The sequence below is a fragment of the Crocodylus siamensis genome, chromosome 1 (assembly GCF_052110815.1).
Source record: "Crocodylus siamensis isolate JL-2025a chromosome 1, ASM5211081v1, whole genome shotgun sequence".
Taxonomy (NCBI): domain Eukaryota; kingdom Metazoa; phylum Chordata; order Crocodylia; family Crocodylidae; genus Crocodylus; species Crocodylus siamensis.
The window spans coordinates 219,910,693-219,932,975 of NC_143395.1; the positions used below are offsets into that span (position 1 = coordinate 219,910,693).

General features: G+C 44.1%; 1 protein-coding gene across 1 annotated transcript; it reads right to left on the bottom strand.

Moving 5' to 3' along the window:
• Positions 1–1,526: 1,526 nt before the first annotated feature.
• Positions 1,527–22,267, bottom strand: RABL3 (RAB, member of RAS oncogene family like 3). The gene is made up of 8 exons (XM_090057200.1): positions 22,077–22,267; positions 18,814–18,905; positions 17,294–17,423; positions 15,813–15,927; positions 13,639–13,789; positions 12,523–12,594; positions 11,918–11,956; positions 1,527–8,515 (listed from the first exon to the last, which is right to left on the bottom strand). The coding sequence occupies exons 1-8, from the start codon at positions 22,120–22,122 to the stop codon at positions 8,450–8,452; spliced, it is 711 nt and encodes a 236-aa protein (XP_089913326.1). The 5' UTR covers positions 22,123–22,267; the 3' UTR covers positions 1,527–8,449.
• Between the last annotated feature and the right edge of the window lie 16 nt (positions 22,268–22,283).

Here is a 22,283-nt window from a genome sequence, read left to right on the forward strand (position 1 = left end):
ACAGCTTATCAGGGCTGGGAGCAGAAAGCAAAGCAGTAGACTGGGCAAGGGAAGGGGATTGGAATGGCACTTGGGGAGGTTATGACACTAATTTGTAGCATGCCAGCCAAAAAGACTGGCCCCCATTGATCTAGTCCAAACCCCTACACAAATGCAGGAATACTATTTCTGAACCAGTGGTGAGCATTGCAACCTCCAGCCTATTGGCTTAACCTGGCCTCTGGAGCTCTCTATGGGTCTGGAAATTTGGTGGTGGTAGGGCAGTGGCAGCATTAATTGTTGTAGCTTCCAGAGAGACACAGCAATTAACACTGCCACCGCACTCCCACCATCAAATGTCTGGACCTGCAGGGAGCACTGCAGGGTGGCTGCTGTGGCCCTGTACATCAGATCATACCAGTCATGTCTGTGGCCAGATCTAGCACATAGGGCTGGGCTGGATCACTCCCACAGACTGACCTCACACACTAACTCAATGCTAGATCTGGCCCACAGAATAACCCCACCCACAGGATCTCAGGATCTGGCTTGAAGACTAGCCCTGTGCTACTCATCTGGCCTGCAGGAGAGGTTGAGCACTACTGTCCTAAACCATCTCAAGCAAATGATTGTGCAGACTTTTTTTTGAAAACCTCCAAGAAGGATTTCACAAAAACCTTGGGTAGATCTAAGATGAAGTGTGGCAGGGATAGGGTAGCTTACATGTGTGATGGAGTGGGAAAAGGATGGAAAACAGACACAGTGTGTCACCTGCTGAGCCACTGTGTAAGCATCACAGCACAGGTGAGTCCGAGTCCTTCTCTATGCATAGCGGTTGTACCTAAGATTAGAAAGGACAGGTAGGAAGGAAGATGTTTTCCATCCCCATGCTGAACTTGGACCATGGAGTAGCACTGAGAGGGGAGGGACTAGGGTTTCACGCCTTTGCCCTCTCAGCCAACACTCAGTTGCTGGAATACCTTGTGCCATGGCAGATGGTAGTGCCACAAGATGAAGACTTCAGCTGGGAAGCATATTACAGAGAGGCTCATGGGTGAGTCCCATTTCTGCTCAGCCTGCAGTTTGCCAGTAGAGGAACCTTGATGCAGGAAAGGGCAGCTAGAATGGGTTGGGTGGCACGATTTCAAAAGGGGAGAACTGGATCAAAGGGCACAGCAAGCACTGGATGAGAGTTGGAAGAAGGGCAAGAACAGTGGGTCCTAAGGCTTGTCCAATTTATTCTCTTTGCTGTGCCCACACTGCCCCCTTCTGCACTCTCTGCTAGAGAACCTTTGCCTATTTATTCCAAATCCACACTGTTAAAATGGAGTTAAGAGTTCATGTCAATAGCCAAGGTAAACCAAATAGCCAGGATGCTGCAATTAGCTCAAATGCCAAGGAAATTCAGAGTTAAAATTGAATTTTAAAAAATCCAAACATGATCCTGTGTGGAAATATACTCTCAGGGCATTGCAACAACCCCAACTCTGCCCTTTATTTACACTATGAAGGGAGAAAAATTGAAATACATAATAGGTCTTTGAAAGCCAATTTATTCTCATCTGGATCCACAAACATCAAAATGCCTTTTATCACAACTGTGTGGATTTTCATAGAGCCACTGCAGGACAGAGCTAAGGGTTCTTTTGAAGAAAAAAATCTTTCAAGAATAAGGAGCTACAAAGAAGTGAGTGTTAATCTTCTCTCTCTCACACATGCAAACACTTGTACCTACGCGTAAGATTGTATTCTAACTATACTGAAGTTTGAAGAGTCTGTAAAAGGACAGAGTTAAGGCTATTTGGGTGCTTCAGACTAAGTTGATATAATGGAAACATCTTAATTTTGGCAAGCCCTCAAGCCTCATTTCATTGTTTAGTAATAAGAACAATAGCAATACCATCCATTTAATGCCCAATGTATTCAAAGCATTGTACATGGATAAACTGATTAATCATAACTACACCCCCAGATAAGCATTATTCACTGCTCAGCTGAGAATAGCAAGGCTGCTGGGTGGTGAAGTAGTTTTTTAGGTCAAACAGAGAATCACTTCAACAGTGGACAGAAATAAATCATTCAAGTCCAGTTCTCATGGCTTGCAGGTGGGTGAGGATGAGGGGATAGGCTGAGCTGGACCTAATACAGACAGGGGTCCTGGAGCTGGGATCACAGGCAGGACCTACTCCTGAACTGCTAATATTGCACCCCCATTCTGCTGCCACAGCCCCTTGCACCCTCTTTCCCATTCTTTCTAACCTTCTCCCTTGAATGTCTTTCCCCCATCCCTCCCTCCCTCCCGCTGTTCCTCTAAACCCACTTCCCCTTGCCATTTGCAGTCAATTCTCTTGTTCAGCTCTCCCTTTCATACCATTCATACTGTTTTTTTGCCCTTTACCTCCAGTGTCATCTCTACACATCTCTCCCCCTCCCACTTTTGTCCCATGCTTCTCCCCTCACTGTCTATACCCACCTCTCCCAACTCTGAGGGTCTGAAGTGGCATCCCATAAGCAGGGGTTGCTCCACAAATCAAGGGTGCTGGAGTGTTAGCCCACCTCAGAGGCTATCTAGGACTTTAGTCCTTGTGTCCTAACTAGGAAGCATCCCTGTGGACATTTCCAATTTAGGAAGGGTCAGAATTGGATCAAGGGGGCACTTCAGGCACTGGATAGCTGGAGGATGAGTGAGAACAATGGCTCCTATGGCTTGTCTCATTTATCTTCTGCTGCACCCATGTTGCCTGCATTGTCTTTTGCACTCCATGCTGGAAAATCTGTTACTAGTATTCCAGACACACAGTGAAATTGAAGTTGAGTATTCACATCAGTAGCAAGGTAAACTAAAAAGCAGACACATAATGAATCCACTGTGTTCTATCCCTTCTGGATGTGAATTTACCTCTGTGAGATGTTTTTCCAGGCTGAGGCTATACTTGTGCCCCCTAGTAGAACCTCAGTGCTGAAAGGCACAAATGCTAGTCCTAACCAGGCCCAAGCTACCTCAACAGCAGAGTCAGAAACAGGTCAAAACAAAGCTTTCAGTGGCCACAGCCAAGGCCTTTTGGGGGAGATAGTTGTTGGCAGTCCCTTGATATGAGAATGGCAGTCTTCCAGTAAATAGGGGAGTCATCGGTGGGTGTGTCTACATATGGATTTACACTGGCTTAAATGTACTGTGCAGTAAGTAGGAATAGGCCAGTGTCTACACATGTAGATGACCTGGGACTAAATTTAGTCCTGGGTCAGAGCAGCCTGCTATGTACCCCTGTGGCCACCGGAGGGAGCTCCAGCATCTGGCCACATGGCTGCCAGCCCTTGGGACTAACTTTAGTCCCAAGTTGAAGGCAGGAGAGGCGGCCAGCCAAGAACCCCGGGGCTGGGCTCACGCCAGCCACCTAGTGGCTGGACAGATCCAGCAGGTAGCTCCCCTGGGTTACTGCACAGTAAAGCATCTACGTGTGTTACTGTGCAGTAACTAATAGGGTGTAAATCACCATATTTACTGCACAGTATGGACATGCACCTATAGGCGCATGCCCATACTGCACAGTAATTTTGGTTACTGCGCAGTAAATCCGCATATGTAGATGTGCCCGGTGAGTCCATATTTAGGTGACTAATCCAAGATCCACAAGTTTGAATGCAGACATGGCACATAGTTCCAGGAGGAAGGAGTAGATCCTGGTGGTATTAGGTCACAGATTTTTCCTTTGTCTCTTGTCTCATTATGGCGGTAGAGAGACAAGTTTGTGTGAAATGATCAAAGCCTCATCATACATCACAGCACCACTGCAGACAGCTCAATGTTTGAGTCTCCCAGGTACTAATGTTAATACTGAATTTGTTCAGATTGGCCTTCAAGGTGTGCTTGCATTTTTCTTTTGCTCACCTCTACAGCAGTGACTATCAGTGAGCTGGCAGCGCAGGTTCTGTTTTGGGAGCTGGTTGTTAGGCATCCTTATGACACGTCCTTTTCAATGAAGACAGTGCCATATAAACAGGGCTTTAATGTTGGTGGCATTTGCTTGAGCAAGAAGGCTGGCATTCACTCTTCTGCCCTTCCAGTTGTATAAAGGATTTTCTTAAGACACTGATGATGGTAATCTCCTGGTAACATACTTCATTCTAGAGGACTGCTGCAAAATCTGTTTAGATTTCCAAACAAAAGCTATGCTGGAATTGAGTTAATATGGGCCCACACACACACACTGAGATACTTAATCACGTTAGAGAAGCTGAATGAGTCTAGGGTATTCTGCATCAGATTATTAGGGGCAAGAGGAAAAGCCTGACACTAGGTGTGAAATTTCTAAAAGGATCTATTTTGATTAGTTTAGAATGCCTAAAATGATTAACAGATGACCCTATAAAGGCTGCCATTCTGAGAATATGCTGTTTTTTCAGTTAACCACCAACCTACGCCAGAGCCACTAACCACACAAACACGCATCCTTCTAATAATTTTAATTGTTTTCACTTTTCAAACAGGGAGCCCCTCACTGTGTAGCTAATATGACCTGACCACATGCTCTTGACTGAACCACCTAAACAGAGCACCAGGGTTGGGTTCTTAAACCCTTTGGAGCCGAGGTGTCAAACATACGGCTCACGGACAAGATCTAGCCCTTAGAGCTCTGTTATTTGGCCTGCAGGGCTCCCAGAGTGGCTGTACATTCAGGAATAGAACATGCAGGAACAGGGCCCACCACCAAAATCCAGGGCACAGAGTCCCCCTTATGGACACATTAGTGGCCGGGGTGAGCAATGGCTACATTAATCCATACAGCAGATTCCACTTACCCACTGCATCTAGGGCTCCTCCACAGCTCCTAGAGGCTTCTCCAACATACTGTAATTACAGTGCATCTGAGCAGATTAATTGAGTCTGCTGGAACATGGTAAATACCATGCTCCACACAACTCCAGCGTCATGTTGTATCAGTGTCCCTGCACTGAACATGGCAGCAGGGTGCTTTAAACTAAAGTTTGTTCGATAAGCTTTAGTTCAAAGCACCCTGCTGGCATTTTTCAGTGTGGGGACACTAACACATGTGATGCTCCAGGCATTTTTAATTAGCATGGCTCTCGGAGCTGTGCTAATTAAAGCACCTTCCCCTCCCTGCTGCCTCCCAGAGCATGACTGTAACTGCCCCTAGAGCCAGACCTGCGGCTAGGGTGAGTTTGACACCACAGCTCTAAGAATGAGCGGTAGAACTTCCTGAGGAACGATTAGCTGTCAGAGGCCTGGGACCTATTCCAGGCATAGGCAGCATCAGCCGTCATAAAGGTGGGTCCCTGAGCCTTCCAGCTGTGAGGCTCAGCTAAGTTATGCTGCATTCAGCAGGCAATGTGCTGGTGCAGGACACTCAAAAAGAGCTGCAAGGAATGATTACATCAGGTCAGCTCAAAGCTGTTGTCCAAACTGTTTCTTTTTCCTATAGTGGCTGCCATTTTGCACTCTATATTCTGAGCCTTCATTTAAAATTGAATAAACCAAACTCTAGCTTGTAAGGTAGTAAAGGAAACCTTTCACATGTACATGAGGGTGCTGATGGTATCCTCAGCCTGCAGGTGGCCTAACAAAATGGGTTTGAGAGGCAAAAGCAATTCTTATTTCAATGGGCTGTTGATGCTGAAGTCTAATAATGGGCATTTAAGTGGTACTCTCAGCATGAAAGGAGGATAATCATAGTAAGGCAATCTGTGTCTAGCATCTGGTTTGCTGGGATGACAGGTCAGAGCTTCGATGCATTCCTCTGCTTATTATGCCCTCACTGTAAGATGTTGGGAGGTAGAAGACCAACTTATTGCCTGCAGCAGTATTTTAGCTCCAGATTTTACACATCATAGCTCTTCCTAGCCTGCCACACCCCATGAAGCCAGAGAAATACCCACAGAGTGAAGGAAAGAGTAAACCAGGAAGCAGAAAGGCTCAACTGTCTTGTCCTGTTATACAGGTTTGTGCTCCTTGCTGCTCAGCCTAATTCATCTTCACATTAGGGAAGAATTGCTCCTGTTTTAAATGCTGGAAAAAAGGAAATAGGATTTACTCAAGGCAACAGAGCAAGTCAGAGATGGAGGCAGGAGAAGTAGCTTTAATTCCTGACTCCTAGTCTAATGCTGTAATCACTCAGGCATATTCCCTCACTGAGCTGGCCCTGCAAACTGATTATGCACAGGGAGTAAGCGCATAGGTTTGCTGTTCTAAATTAGATCATCAGTTCATCAACTGAAAAGGAGCAATGACCCCAGGGAACTCAACTTAGACAGATGAGTTCTTTTTGCTGAGGGGAAAGGCTGCAACAGCTACAGCATCAGGCAAAGTCAAAGCTCCTGCTGAAGTGACTCTCTTCTTATCACTCACAAGAGTTACAGTGAGGAGCTAAACTTTTACATGCTGGCATGTGCAGTAGAAGAGGATAAGCTTATGGTTTACTGAAGACACCAATTATTCAGGGACTTTACTGCTTTACTTAAGAGAGCACTGTGTCATGCTTGTCAGAAAAGTCTATAAAATAGGATTCCTTGGGTCAGTTCCTGATCCTTTGGTAGGACTTGGGAAAAAGACTCAGGTTCTTATTTTTGAAGGACTCTTCTACACTTGTCTCTTGCTGGGCACCCAAAACTCAAATTTTTTAAGCAGGTCTGAAAGTCTTGGTACCTTTGTAATCTCTACTGCCAAATAAGGATGTTGATTTGCATTCTGCCTCATACAGTTCTTAGAAGCTTAGTTTATTCATATTTGTCAAGTGCTCTGAGAGCCGGTATGAATGGGAAAGGGGAGGGAGGGAAATAAAGTATTTAATACTTTAATACATGAAGCTCAGTATTCCTGTCTGTCACGCTTGCACCTTGTTAGTGGCAACAGGCAGTTTATTTCCAGGCAACTGCTAAAGAAAAGCTGTAGGCTGATACAACACGGAGAATGCAGAACTCTACTTACTGTCAATTTTACTCCTGTATTTTATTTTCTCCTCCTCCCATTTATTATTAATCTGCATTTACATTTAACTCTGGCTTTCATCCTCTGGTAGAGGCCAAGCCAGTGCCATGTTACTGTGAGGAAAGAGGCCCATTAGCCTCATCAAGCACTCTTCCATATCCCCAAGAATGATCCAGAAGCCACTGCATTTGGGAGCGCAGAAACGGTCAGAACCAACCAAGCAAGCAGTCTATTCATCTAGTGCAACGGGCCTTCGACTCAAAAACGCCAGTTCTTAGCTTGCACCCATGTATTGACTACAAAAAAAACAGAGCAATTCTTCTGCTGCAAAAGCTCAGAAAAACAGCAGCACCTCAAGAGCTGCTTTTGACAATATAGATTCCTACTTGAAATCTCTGGGTTTACCTTGTGAATTATGTGTAGGTGTTTGTACACATAAGACTGCTAATATTGTGTGGCACTCTCAAAAGGATCTTGTGCCACCCTGGTTAAGAATCACTGGTCTCTGATAACTTACCTCGCACAATGCTAGCGTAGCTTTTTTTTTTTTGTTTTTTTTATGTGAATGCTCTTTCCAATTCACAGCACTTATAGCCTCCAAACCAAAAGCACATAGGTCTTATTTCCCTTCTATATTTCTATCCACAAGGATTCTTATATTTATTTTTGTCTTATCCTCTTCAGAGCTGCCTTGTGCTCCTGGTCTCAATAATAATCTTATCATACTGAGTTTAGTGTGTCCTGTACATAAAACTGCTTCTTTCAAAAATGTGATTTTTTTTTCCTTTTAAAAGTTAATACAAATATAAGGAGACATTTAAATGTGAAATAAGATAAATAGGAGCACAACATTCACCGTCTCTCCTCTCCAAGGTAAACAATTCCAATCTAAACATCAATATAAACACCAGTCTCTTCCTAGAGAGATTTTTTTCAGGCTTTAAATCATCTTCATCACCGGTCTATTTTTGTTACACCCTTTTTGAGCAGAACTGAACACAATGTTCCAGAAGAAGCTGCACCCATTCATTTATATAATGACATTCTAATATTTCCTTTCTATTCCATTCCTTACACGTTTAGATTCATTCTGCTTTCCTTGTTTTTCTTTACTTAAGTGCAAATGAAAAGCCCACTCAGTCTCATCTTTCAGCTAGAGATAAAATGAATGTAATTCATTGTGGAGAGTTCATAAATCTTCCAAAATGGAGGGAAAAAATTACACATACATGCTGTACATGATAATTCTTTCCACAGCTGTGTGGAAGACACTAAATATATTGCACAAATCCCAAAAGATCCCATATTTCCAGAGGGCCTGTGAGTCTAGATCCCAAGTCAGGTCTGGGGAATTTTCCCCTGTGCCTTCATCAGCATCAGTAGCTCCACTAGTTGAGCTGGAGCACTGCTTACTCTTTATTCTGCCTGGCATGAGCATCACTGCCTTGAAGCATCCAACAGGATAGGAATGTTGTTGCAAATGGAGAGAATCCCTCTCCTGCTCAATCTCCGGACGGTGAGCAGCGTTCAGTCATAATGAAGGTTCTTCAGCGTGCCTCCTCCAAATCTTTTTCTATCTGAAAAGCCAGGAATCTGGAGATAGGGAAGATAAAAGTTATGTCAGAAGCAGTAGGAATGTCTTCCAGCCCCTGAGAACGTACATATTACCTATAATATTACATATTATTAGACAGCATCACTGCCTTCTCCTCCTGCTTTTCCAGGCTAGAGCTTGAGGGAGTGCTCTGGCATACTGTTAGTGGGCACTGCCTAATGAACAAGATTCAATATAGATGTCCTGATCATGGGTGTTAAAGATTCTGTGAGGCATTCTGAAAGAGTTGCACCACAACATGAGCCCAGTTATCCCAGACAAATTCTAATGTGGTTAGTTACACAATGCCTTACTGAGGTCCCTGCAAGTTCAACTGCACATAGAAATCTTCATCACTTCCTTTCCTACTGTGCTGTATTAGGAGAGAGGTTGAGGTTTGTCCCAACCACCAAGAGACAGCACTTCATTGTCATTGGCATGACAGCTTCACAGACTGATACAGGCTATCAGAATGAAACAGACTGCAATGATGTAAAATGTTTGCACTCTTTTTTTTCTGCTGCATACACAAAGATAGTGCTGACACTGACCATCCATTCTCACTAAGGAGATCTATTCTAAACCACCACCAGATTCTCTGCTTCAAGAGATTTCTAACAGATTTACACTGCAGAACATCTCATGGCAGCATCTCATGTAGCTGTCCATAAGACCATGGGGCTCAGGAGTCATCCTACTTGTTTACACACAGGCACAGGGGAGGTTTCAGGTGGCAGCCTCTCTCCATGTCCTTTTATAGCCATCTTCCCCCTTCATCCAATCTGTTATATAGCAGCAGTTTCACAATGTAAAGAGGACAGACATCTCAGAACTGGCCAAAAGCAGCATATGTGAATACATGTGGGTGGGGCAAATGCTAATTTAGAACACATAAGAGAGACTGATGGGAGTATGCCCTGTTGTGGTAAATAGAGAAAAGTAACACATTTTAGCAAAAATGTCAGTTTAGTCAGGGCTTTTTGACTCAACATTCTTGACAGAATGCAACTGATGCAAAAGTGAACTCATAGGGCACATCCTGTTAAGTGTGCATGTGCAGGGGCATGCATTCGCTGCAGTGCACACCCCTGCATGTGGAGTTTGGTGTGGGGCAAAATGCCCCGCTTTGGGGAAATGGCTATTTCCCTGTTCTTCCTGGCTCTCAGTGTGTTGGAGGAGCCTGGAGGACCTAGCCTTTGTGTCTGTTGGTGCATAGTGTCACTTTTTTTGTGGCATTTCTTTTTTGGCACCAGGATCCCAGCTTTAAGGTGTCGCAAACCACATGACCACATGTCCATGCTCATCTGGATGTGCCCACAGGGTGCATCTATGTGGCCTCCCTGCTGACAGAATAAGCTGTGCCCAGTCCCACTGCAGCGCATCAGGGACTGACAATTAGTGCAGACTGCTCAGGAGTGGACTGAAGTGGGCCCGAGCACTTCTCCTCATTCCCCCAGCACTGCTGTCAGCCTGTCCTATGACATAGCTCAAGTGCTCCAGGGGGCACATATTCAGGGCTGCTGCAAGCTGTCTATTCAGCCTAACTACCAGTCTCTGGTGTGCCTGAGCAGGAGCAAGTGGGTAGGGCTTATTTATTGGCAGCATATCCAGGATCAGAACGGAGGCCTTACAGACATGCCCAGAGATATATTTCATGTCCACAGATATACTGCAAAAATTCAGTCAGCTCTGAAAAGAAACAAGGCAACTTTATACAAGTTACAAATAATGTAGAAACTGCCTGGGGGTAGGAAGCAGGTTAAGTGGAACAGTTCAAATGTCACACCAGAGCTAGTTACCGTACTGTTGTAAAAAATCTCCTCAGCAATCCTTAAAAACCACAAATGAGCAGAACCTCAGTTTCATGGCTTATTCCTTTATTCGGAAGATTGTATATCTAGCAGCACAGCCCTTCCTGGCACTACTCTTGGGTACTAATCCAGTGTTGGCTCTGAAGAGAGAGGGCAACCAATACATTCACAAGCACTGTTTCCTACAGTATCCTCTATTTTTTCCGGAGCTTCCCACCAAGCACTTGATGGTCTGAACATATGCTGTGATCTGACTGATATACTGGTATTACGTTTAAGGACTGTTCTTCCATCCATGCTTTGAGATATACAAATGTAGGTTTCCCAGCTCATAGATGGGCAGAACAGAGCCTACTGCAAATACCACACTTGTGTATGTGGAACAGGTCACTTCAGGCAGTAATGCAGGTGGTTGTACTGAACCCCTGGTGTCCCTCTGTTCGGTTTTGTCTTTACAGTATGCATGGTGACTTGCTTTTAATTTTGTATTAGACATCTGGGCTGTTACCGAGAGAGCAGATCAAAATAGTCAGCAGTGTGCCCTAATCTTTAGGTCACAGTCATAAAGATAACCTTTGGTTACCCCTAAAACCATTCATATGAAATAAACAGATCTTACATCACAGTGTCATACCCAACCAGTCAAACAACTTGAAGGCAGTTGCTTTAAATTATCATCTTCTCGGAATGGACATTTTCTCTTATTAGCGTACAGACAAAAGTGCCTTTGTAGAATTGAAACAGGAGAAAGCATTTTTTTTTTAAACAACAAACCGAAAATAGAATTAACTTAGGCAAAAAAAATCCACAAGGGAAACAACAGCATACATTGATTTCCTCTATGCTTTCTCACCCTCCCTATGAAGCTTTCAGCACAGGTATAGTTATTAGACCTACATTTTTTATTGCTTGTATCAATATGAGCACACCACCCAAACATAAATCTCACTACATTCTTGTAACCTGTGAAGAAGGTTGGTATTATTTCCCTCCCCCCTCCGTTTTCATTAGGGACATCTTGCAAAGAACAGAGGGGTGAAGTGACACCCAGTCCCCAGTTCTACCTAGTTCTTTACAAATTTGAAAAGACTAATTAATGAACCATATGCCATCCCGTGCCTTTGCTCTGGTGGCTCCATTGCTTTCTGTAGTAACTGTCATGGAAAAAATGTCAATTGCTGTGAACAAACCTTTGACAGATACCAGGCAATGTTGTCTGCCAGGTCTGCTGCCAGACAGCTGGAAACCAAGAAGCTCAGAGATGCCAAAGCCCAGTTTTCTTCTTCACATTATTTGATCCCCAATCCTGACATGTCAATTTCAAATGGCATTAATATTTACTATTTCACCCGCTGACTATTTTAGAGTCAACACATCCCAAACTGTGCATGCAGCTTGTACTAACTGACACTGCTTTTCCCCTGCATCCTTCCAGTATAATTATTAATTCCACTATTATTCATTGGTGCTGAACCTGTGTTCAGTTTAAGGGCCCAAGATCTGTACTCTAAAGGACAGAGCTTTGTCTACCAACAAAACCACAATCTGCACCATACAAGAAAAATATGGAAAAAAAAAAGAAGCACAGACCTGATTACCATCTCGTAAAAAGTACCTCTTCTCTATGACCTGGGGAAAGCAATCAGAGAATGGTCTTAGTAGTCATTGTACGTACCTAACCTTATAAACACAGTTAACACTTGTGCAATACAGCTGCAGTCATAGTCAACTAGAAGCTGATGAAAATTCCTGGTTTTAGCTGCCTGGGATGGAGAATGATATGGAAGCAGAGTCCTGCCCCTCAGGGTAGCTCAGAATTGTATAGCAACCCATCACATAAGAGAAAATCAAATGGTGATGTTTAAAATGCATGGACTATAGGGGAAGGACGATTCCTTGGCTACCAACACCTTTCCCAGGGGAATGAATGGTTGGTGCATGTAACAGGGCCAGTGCTGTCCAGAAGTACTTGAGCAAACTGTGCATGCGCCACCTCTGGAACCGGAAGCAGTATAGCCACATGAGCACACTTTTGCACCCAGGCTAATCACAGGATTTGAACATACAGGATTCCAATCCAGCTTTTAGGAAGTGGAAGGTGAGTGAACTAGTTTAACCACTTCCTTAGCTTTTAGAATACACACGGGCTTCCTAGTATACAATAGTGCAGAACAACTTAATTGAATCTACATCACCTTATCAAAAAACCTGCTGAGCTTGACAGCATTAGATGAGCCTGCAGCCAGATAGCGGGGGTTGGTGCAGTCCTGGAACACACAAGAAGCAACTCACAGTTGGGAAATGTGTTACACAATTTTCACTAATGAGCAGGGAAACTGCTGGGAATAACCTGGTACATGGCACAACTCTTCAGCTATTAGCCTCTGAAGAGGAAGCAAACCAAGTCATATCTCCCCACACAGAAAGATCAGCTGGAAATTTTTTGGAGGGTCCAGAATAGGGTGGCCATCATAGAGGACATTCTGGTTTTCTACTACTCTGTCCTCTGCTGATATGAAACCCACCACTTTTATGTCCTCTATTTCTCTCTTCAAGAGAAAAAGAGAGGACATAAAGGTGTTTGATTTCATATCAATAGAGGACAGAGGATAACTGGACTATCCTCTATGATGGCCACCCTAGCCCAGAAGCATCCCTTTTGCAAACATGAGCCAGGATCTTTTTATTTACCCCTTAGAACTGCTGACTTTTTCCTGTTAAAAATGGTTCCCTTAGTACCCAGATAAGCTAAAGGTGCTGGCTTGACAGCCCCAAAGATTGATACCTTCTGTGCCCACAGAGTACAGCAGAGGAAGCTTCTTTTAGTCAGGTCCAGCATGTGTCTCAACCTGGATTTGGAGGCATAGCTCTAGGCATAAGAGAAAGTCCAGCCTCTACACCTGTGACAAGTCTAACTTTGCAGCCATGTCCCCAGCTTAACTTCAGCTATTTATACAGCAAAGTGTTGATTCCACCCAGGAAATGGTACATCTGGGAACAGATGTTGTCTTTGTTGGATTAAAAGAGAGTTTGTGGAAGAAACAAGAACAGGATCAAGAAATCCTAACTCTAACTCCCTGCTTTAAAACTGACAGCACTCTGACTCCCCACCTCCAGCATCTTTGTTTATCTGAACCAAAGTTAATATTTCACCCTTGGGTAAGCATGCAGTGCCGACAACAACGATGCAAACAACCAGGAGAATGAGAGGGCAGGCTGCAGCAGTCCAGTTCTTATAACTAGATTCTTATCTGCTATGAAACCACCACCTTTCACACAAAGTGAAAACAACTGTTGACAAAAATACTAACCAAATTAATCTCTTCTGCATTGAAATCCTCAGCCAGGAAAGCTGTTCTGGTCAAAACTTCATTGCGCTTAGCCTCTGGGATCTGGTCCAGTTTGGTTCCTATCACCAGTAGGGGAATCTGGTTATCAGCAAACTGTTCACGGTCATAGTCCCTGTGCAATGAAAACAGAATAAATATAGCCCTAGGCTACAGAAACAGCTCCACAAGTTGACAAAGGGAAACAGTGTTCTATTCCTTCCATGCCAGGTGGGTAAAGGGATACTTGGATACCCAGTATGCTGAAAGCTAGGAGACAGGCTTGTGTGGGCCATGGGGGAAGGCTTCTGTAGAGTAGGATCATGGTAGAGTAGGATACTGAGATGGATAAGAGAAAAGGAATTTGCAGTTAGTACCCCAAACATGCATGAGGATTCTTATGTGAAAGCATCCACTGGAAGGTGCGAGATAACACAACATTAACTGGGAAAAAACAGAAATGGGAGGACAACTAACAGGCTGGTTTATAGCACATACACCAAAGGTATGATGTCATTTTATAAAATGGGTCAGGGGAGCTGCAATTAAAGGTTAGATTTAAGCATTCTTGGTTAAATTCTGCTGTGACACCTATGAAGTCTCAAGCCTCTCTCACAGTATTCAGATGCAGCCTTATTTTCAAGGCTGCACCTGAATATTATAAATTCATACAAAGACATTCTATGAAGAGATAGGAAATTAATATCTCCCCTGAAATGTTAGCCTCTCCAGTGAAATAGCAGGGAGGTTGCAATTAGATCACCCAGGCATTAAATGACTCATACTACCACATGCAGGAAAAGACAACTGTTGTGTGCTGACTTCTGACAAGTTTCAAGTCAAATTTAAACTGCAATAGAAACTGCCTACACAAATGAAATTAATGAAATATATATTTTAAGAGACAGAGACTAGCTCTGATGCAAGAGATCAATGATTCATTGTTAACTTAGAAACCCCAACTCGGACTAGTCCCCCTTCTTTCTTCAACAAAACTTCATTTCATTTTCAGGTATGTCAAGCTTCAAAAGAGTTACTCTTCTAGAAATCAAAGCCTAAGACAAAACACAAACCTCTACTGCTAATGGGATAAACCTGTTCTTTTATTTAAATAGAAGAGAAGTGTTAATATAAAAAACAGCTGCAGGGAATCTGGATTTAGAAGAAATTCAACATGGCAGCTCAATACCATATGGGCTGTAGAACCCCAGTCCCCAAGTTTTTAAAAACAAACAGAAGGAGCACATGTGTCTGTAGACGCACACTTGTGTCTTTCTTCCCACCACACACTACCTCATTTCACTGCCATCCTTGCTTGCATGATTTCTCAAAGGTCTGAAAATCTTTTCAATTACAATTGTAAAAACAGAATAGGAGAAGATAGCAACAAATCCTCCATACTAATTAGAAACAGGTATTCTAATAGATTTTTGCAAGGTCCATGAGAAAAATCCTTCAGAGAAATCTGGCAGATTTAGTGACTTTTACTGCTCCTCAAAGTAAAAAGCCAGTCTGGACATGGAAACAATCAAACACTCAAGCTATTTTTTGTTGTTTTTAATGGTCCTGCATGCCACAAGCAGCCACCCAAGACTTTAGGGCAGGGGTCAGCAGCCTTTTGGTGGCATGGATTGGAGCTTGTGACCTACCTATGGCTGTAGGCTAGAAGTCTCTACTGTGGTCCCTGCCACCTCCCCCCACAGAGTGCTGCCTGCATTCATTCTGTTCCATTGTGTCTGGAATACACAGATCTCCACCATGGACGCTCTGTGAAGGAATGGACCCATGCAGGACAGATTCAGACCATGGCCCATAGGTTGCCAGCCCCTACTTTAGGGTAGCAGGGAATGAAATAGTTTTCATGGGGCCTCAGAAACACGGCAGGAAAAGTATGCAGACATATTCTTCTAAACCCAGGCCACTGTCAGACAACTGAAGAGCCCAGCAGCAGCCAGGCATGCTCTACAGATGCAACAGAAACAGCGCTTCTCTTCTGAAGCCCCCTGGCTCTTCTCGTTCCCCACGAGCCCTGGCTGAGAATTCTGCACTCAGTCAAATGTCTTGTAGCGTTCAAGTGCCCTTAGTGATGACCAGAGATGAACAATGACACGATAGCCCCAGGTGCATATTCAGGGCTGTGCGTGTGTTTGTACACTCACCCATTTGTTACGAGAACTCCTGTTGGAACCACATCCCTGTTGAGGGCTTCCAGTGACCAGCGATACAAGTTTTGAGAGGACTTTTTGTTAGTTAAGTCATGCACCAAAATGATGCCTAAATGGAGAGTTAAAAAAAAGACAGGATATAACTTGACATTTTCCCTAGCCTTTGTATTTGATTCAGAATCTCTGGAATTAAGAGATAGTTTTGTCTGAAACATTAGGGACCCGTTAGGTACTTCTTTAAGTAGTCTGTCATTGTGGAAATATGATAGCATTTCTAAACATAACCCGAAGCAGGAGCGTAATAGGATCTAATTTTCTGCCCTCTTTTGTTTCACAATTAAAAACAATCTCCATATATTCTTTTTTTTAACATGCTTTAAAAAATGATCTTAAAATCATCAGTTTGTCTTGTCTTACTTTGTTGGGGGTGTGCCTAGGAGGATCCAGAGACATGGCTTGTGAACTGTCTTAGAAGTTAATTAACAGGGTGTTGCATCTTTAACAAAAGCATTTTTTTCACTCATTAGCAATTTGAATTAATAATTTTAAAAAAATGAAATAATGCATCTAGAAATCCTTACCCTTTTCAATTCACTTGGATTGCATTTGTATTAAATGACAAGCTGCACTATTAGCCCTATTATAAAGGGAAGCATCATCAGCCTTAATAAGACCCTGTTATTGGCAGATTAACACTTTTACCAAAACGGTTCAGTTATCTCCAGGAACAAAAGTAGGAAAAAAGATGTGGTTTGGCCTGTTATAAAAAAACAAAAACAAAACATCTCTGCCCTTCTCTTCTGAGTACTCTTATGATATGGAGAGATTTGATATTTGGGAGTATGACAGTCTGTACCAGAGGTTGTTCTCTGCTTATCTGTGAATATTTGCTTGAATTGACCAAGTAATAAGCCTTAAAACAAAAAAACATAAAGAAAAACACATACATACAGCAATCAGAACACTGACATTTTATAGGGAAAATAGTTCTTAGTATGCTAGAGCAGGAAACACTTGGCAGGACTAATTAAAAATGGATTTTCTGACCAAAAATATTTTCTAGCATAAATATGAGATCAGACAGCAGGAAAGAGAAAAAAATTCCCAGAATCTTTATTATGCCTTTCTTTATTAGGCGAGACATGCCTTCATAGCTGCCTGCACAGCCTGAGGAAACTCCGCTGCAGTTTCAGGAACTCCCTGTTGTGCTAGTTCTGGAATGCTGAAGTGAAGCGAGAGGCTGGATACTGCTCATTTGCATATCACTACCTAGGGTGGTTTTCCAGCTCATAGCTGGCTCCCCACAGATGTCTGACTTAAGAAAGTTATGAATTCCTTTTGTGCCATGTCTTCAAGCACACACAGCTTTATGGAGCTCAGCAAGGCTCGAGTGAATCCTGTCCCCAAAACCAACAGAGATGTCCTACCACAGAAAGCAGTCAGTGACAAACATATTTACACTAACCATACTTTACCATTCACGGAGTTGTAAAATACTGCTCGTGTGCTTTTCACACTACTAGCACTGCCCACTGAACCTCCAACATCCCACAACTCAGTGTAGTAGGTCTTCTCTTCTGGGGTCCCCTCTTTGTAGTCATGAATCTGATAGAAAAATTCAACCCATATATGAGTACAGTGTCAACTACAAAAGTGATCCATACAAAAACTGGAAGAGTAGAAATGTGCGGTGCCGAACCAGTACTTTTAAATTCAGTATCAAAACTACATCCCAGCGTGCTGTGATGATCTCCTCTCTTAGCTAAACAGGTTTGGGTTACGTCAAGAAAGCTCCAACGAACACCCAAAGTGTTCCAAGAAAAGGTTGCAGTGGACTGAGAGGAGACAGTCCTTCTGAGATGCTAGTAAACTCTGAATGGATGAAAAGACAAGGCCCTGACCTCCTCCTGTAGTTAAGAATTACATACCAATTTTAAGAATAGCAGCACTGATTATTGGAAATGGAATCCAGCCACGATATTTCCTTATTCCTCTAAACCCTTTACAAAGTCTAAAAACTAATTAATTAGTCACCAATTTTCTTTTTAAGATCTACTGGGCAGTTGTATTCTAAAGCTATGAAATACAAACCACCACATGTTTCCCTCAAAGATTTAAAAATAGCTGGCATTTTTTGCCCTAGGCAAAGAATTTGGAAAGATGTTATCCACAATGGGCAAAGGAGGGTTTTTTTTTTCCACTATGTCATATGGATTGCCACCGAGACTGAAAACTTCTTCAAGAATACCCAGACTCTCCTGGACATCAGCTTCTGCCTCAACAAACTATGCTGAGACAAGATTTGATTTATATTCTGCTCACTAACTTCCTTAAATGAAATAAAGCAAATGAAATTTTTCCTTCAATACATTTGGCTGGCAACATAACAGCATGGTAATGGTCTCCCAAGGAATTGTGAATTCAGTTTATTCATCCTCCGATTCAGAACTGACCACTTACCAAGAAGTAATAAGGATAATATTCTAGTGAGTGTATATTAACTGTCACTGTGCTATGATGCTTTAAAAGACAGATGTATCTTGGCTTCTGTAGCTGGTGACATTGTAAAGCTTAATTTGTGTAAGTAAAAATATTTAGTCTAGAGTAATAATATTTTTTTCTTAGCACTTTTCCCCCAAAGGATTCTAAAGTTTAACAGCAATGAAATGAACCTGACTTTGGGGTGGAGAGTGTCTGTCAGTTCATCACAGATAAATGAAAGAAGAGGAAATTTTAATTAAGGATGTTAGCTAAATTAAGTTATCCTTTAAGAAAATACTAGTGGTCACTTAATATTCATGAAAAATACCCAAGAGTTTGGTATTTAAAAATATCATTCAAAAGACCACCCCACCCAAAACTTAATTATGGATGTCTAAAAAGTGAAGGCCCAAACTAGTTTTGAATCAGATTTAAACTCGTCACCCAGAAAGCTGTGACCACAACGTCAGAAATAACAACAGGTACAACACTGCAAGTCCAGAAGTTCACTTACTCGCACATCCACTGAGCAGCCCACAGTCCAAGATGGATTTCCCAACACCTGATTTTGGCACAACAGGTGAACAAGTGAAGATTTCCCAACACCTGCAAGCAAACATATATTTAATTTGCATGAGAGAGAACACAGATTCTTACATTTGCCATTAACACCGTATTTTTTGTAGAGGTGCACAGACACATCGGTCCAATATTGGATTGGTACTGATATTAAGAAAACTGGCTGTATCAGAAATGGGCCCAATGCAGCTGATAATTTGGTTGATAAATGCCAATGTGTGCATGTAGCTGCAGTGCAGCACTCAGGCAGCAAGGAGCACAGCACAGGAGCGTGGAGAGCTGCCTCCAGCTAGTAAGTTGTGGTGGAAGGGGCGTGGTGGGGGTGCTGCTACTGCCACACACCTGGCACAGCCCTGGCTCAATGCCCCGCCTCCACCCATGTGCTGGGAAGAGCTGGGGCTGCACCAGGTGTGTGGTGGCGCTGGGAGAGGGCTATGGTGAAATTTGGGGTGGCTGCAGCCCCCTCCATAGCTCCCAACCCAAGCCCAGCCCCCAGTGAGAAGAGCCTGAAAACAGCCTCAGGTCCTGCCCGCAGCTGTAGTCCATCTGCCCTGCCCCATGCAAACCCAGGGGGCACAGGCTCCACCTTCCCGGGCCCTCCTGGGGTGTGCACAGCAGTGGGACCCCCCCCCAAGCTCTGTCCTGTGCCCTGTCTCAGCTGGGCAGAGGCTGCCCCTGCCCCCACCCTCACCATGGGCATTGATCTGCCCCCCCACGACCCTTCCTCTTACACCACAACAGACTTACCAGCTGGAGACAGCTCTCCACGCTGTATAGGAAATCTGATTGGTATTGGCTGATATGACTCCTTAAAAACTGGATATTTGTATCGGACCCAAAAATCTCTATCGAAGCACCCCTAATTTTTTGGTACGCCGTTGCTAGCATACCAAAAAATGGCACTACAATAATTAGTGGGGTAAGGGAAAAGGGTTCAAGCGATACTATTAAACCCAACATTTAAATGAATGTTCCAGTGTGCAGATGCCTTAAAGAAGGTACTGATGATGAGTATGTGAGAAATACAAAAAGAGCTAACAGCATGCTGACTTTAGTTGGAAGGGCTGTATAAGGCCCATCATTTACAAGAACATAAGAACTATCGTCAGCCCATACATCTATCTTGCCCAGTATCCTGTGGTACATAGCAAGGACTGCCAGGGCCTCTTTCCTGTCCCTGGTCCAATCTCACCCCCAGGCAGAGTATCACTGGGTACTGTCCACTGGAGCCTTGAACTTGTTTGAAGGCAAGTGGGCACTGCCTGGTGTGCTCTGCTGGGTGTCCCCCCCTTGGCACACTAGCTTTAAACCTTTGATCTCACTCCCATCCCTATTATGTCTTTAGTTGTCCCCAGAAATCAGTTGTTGCCTACCTACGGGCCTTCCTCTCTAAGGGATGCTTATAGTGTTCCTTTGAGGGTACTGTTGCATGTTCCCTAGGCAACAAGTAAGCTTGTCACACAGCAGGGATTGCAGTCACTTTCCTGTCCCTAGTGCAATCCCAACTCCAGGCAGAATATCACTAGGCACTGCCCACTAGTTCCTTTGACTAGTTTGAGGGCCAGTGGGCACTGTCCGGTATGTTCTGCTCAGTGTTCCCCCTTGTCACACTCGTTATTAACCTTTGACCACTCTCATTCCGGTTGTCTTTAGGTGTCCCAAGCAATTAGGTGCTGCCTTTCCAGTAGCCTCTATGTTTAAGGGAGGCTAATAGTTTATTTGGTGGGCCATGTCCCATGTGTCTTCTAAGGCAGCAAATAGGCCTTTGTCACACAGGCAGAGAGTGGAGGCTGAAAGGGACAGTGAACTGGGTATGACTAGGGGTTTTCCCATCACTCTCTGCTACTTGCATCTTCCAACATTTAGGCTGCATGTCTTATTAAGTTGAAACATGGCTTATCCACTGTTATAACTGCTGTATCTAGTCTGGGGCACTACATATGAAGAAAAGCACAGCTGAATTGCAAGGAGCATGCAAGACAACTAAAGCAGTAAGTGGGCTGGCAAGACAAGGGCAAGTCCCTTCAAGGAGCTGTTTTGCCGAGAGGAGATGGTGACAGGTTGCCCCTGAAGTATCCAAAGCCATGGCCCTCAACCTTCCAAGGCTCAAGGCCTCCCAGGAAAATGACCACATCAGGTCTTACTCAGTTTTTGGAAAAAAAGGAATACACAGAGGTGGTTTTTAACTGCAAGACAAAAGATGGCAGAAAACTAGATTCTACTAGCTCCTGCTTTGGGTCACATTTAAGTAGGCATGCTGTCATTTAAGCTACTTAAAGAAGTACACAACAGGTCCCTTCTAATGTTTCTGAACAAACTGCCTCTTAATTCCAGAGCTTCTGGATCAAATACAAAGGTTAGGGAAAATGTCAAGTCATATCCTGTCTTTTTTTAACTCTCCATTTAGGTATCATTTTGGTGCACGACTTAATCAACAAAAAGTCCTCTCAAAACTTGTGTCGCTGGTCACTAGAAGCCCTCAACAGGGATGTGGTTCCAGCAGGAGTTCTTGTGACAAACAGGTGAGTTTACACACACACACACGCAGCCCTAAATATGCACCTGGGGCTATCGTGTCATTGTTCATCTTTGGTCATCGCTAAGGTCATACACTTGAACTCTCCAAGACATTTTACTGAGTGCTGAGCTAACAGGGAAGGATCAGAGCCAGGGGACTGCACGAGAGAAGCCCAGTTTCTGTTGTATATGTGGAGTAGGCCTGGCTGCTGCTGGGCTCTCCAGGAGTTTGGCAGTGGCCTGAGTTTAGAAGAACATGTCCACGTGCTTTTGATGCCATACTTCTCAGGCCGCATGAAAATGACTTCACTCCCTAGTACCCCAAAGGAAGGATCAGCAACCCATGGCCCACAGGCTTTGTCGATCCTGCTTGGGCCCAGTCCTCCAGAGCATAGGGGCGGGTTCCAGAACAAGGCTGAACCAACCAGAGCCCCCCCGGGGGGGCTCCACAACGAGTTTCAGAGCCACCTGAAGCTCCCCTTCGCCCAGCGCCCCACCCCCGGGCATCTACGCCCCGAGCGGATAGCAGCCATAGGTTCTACACCAGCTCCGCCCCCTGCCACGTCACCGCATGCGTCACTGCACCCCCCTCCCCCGCCACCAATGCCCGGCGGGGGGGAGAAGGGTCCGGTACCTGCGCAAGCCTAAGGTGATAACGGGAACTTCCCCCCAACTACTCACCGGAGTCCCCCAGCACCAGCACCTTGACCCTGTCCAAGGCAGCCATCTTAGCCTACCTAACAACAGCCTCTCAGCACACCACCCAATTGCGAGCTAGCTTTCTACCCATTGGCTCCGCCTCTTCCGCTTTCCATTCGCCGAGGCGGGGAACTGACGGGAATCAAAGGAGGTCGTTACAGACAGCGATTGGTTCTCTCCTCCTGTCCA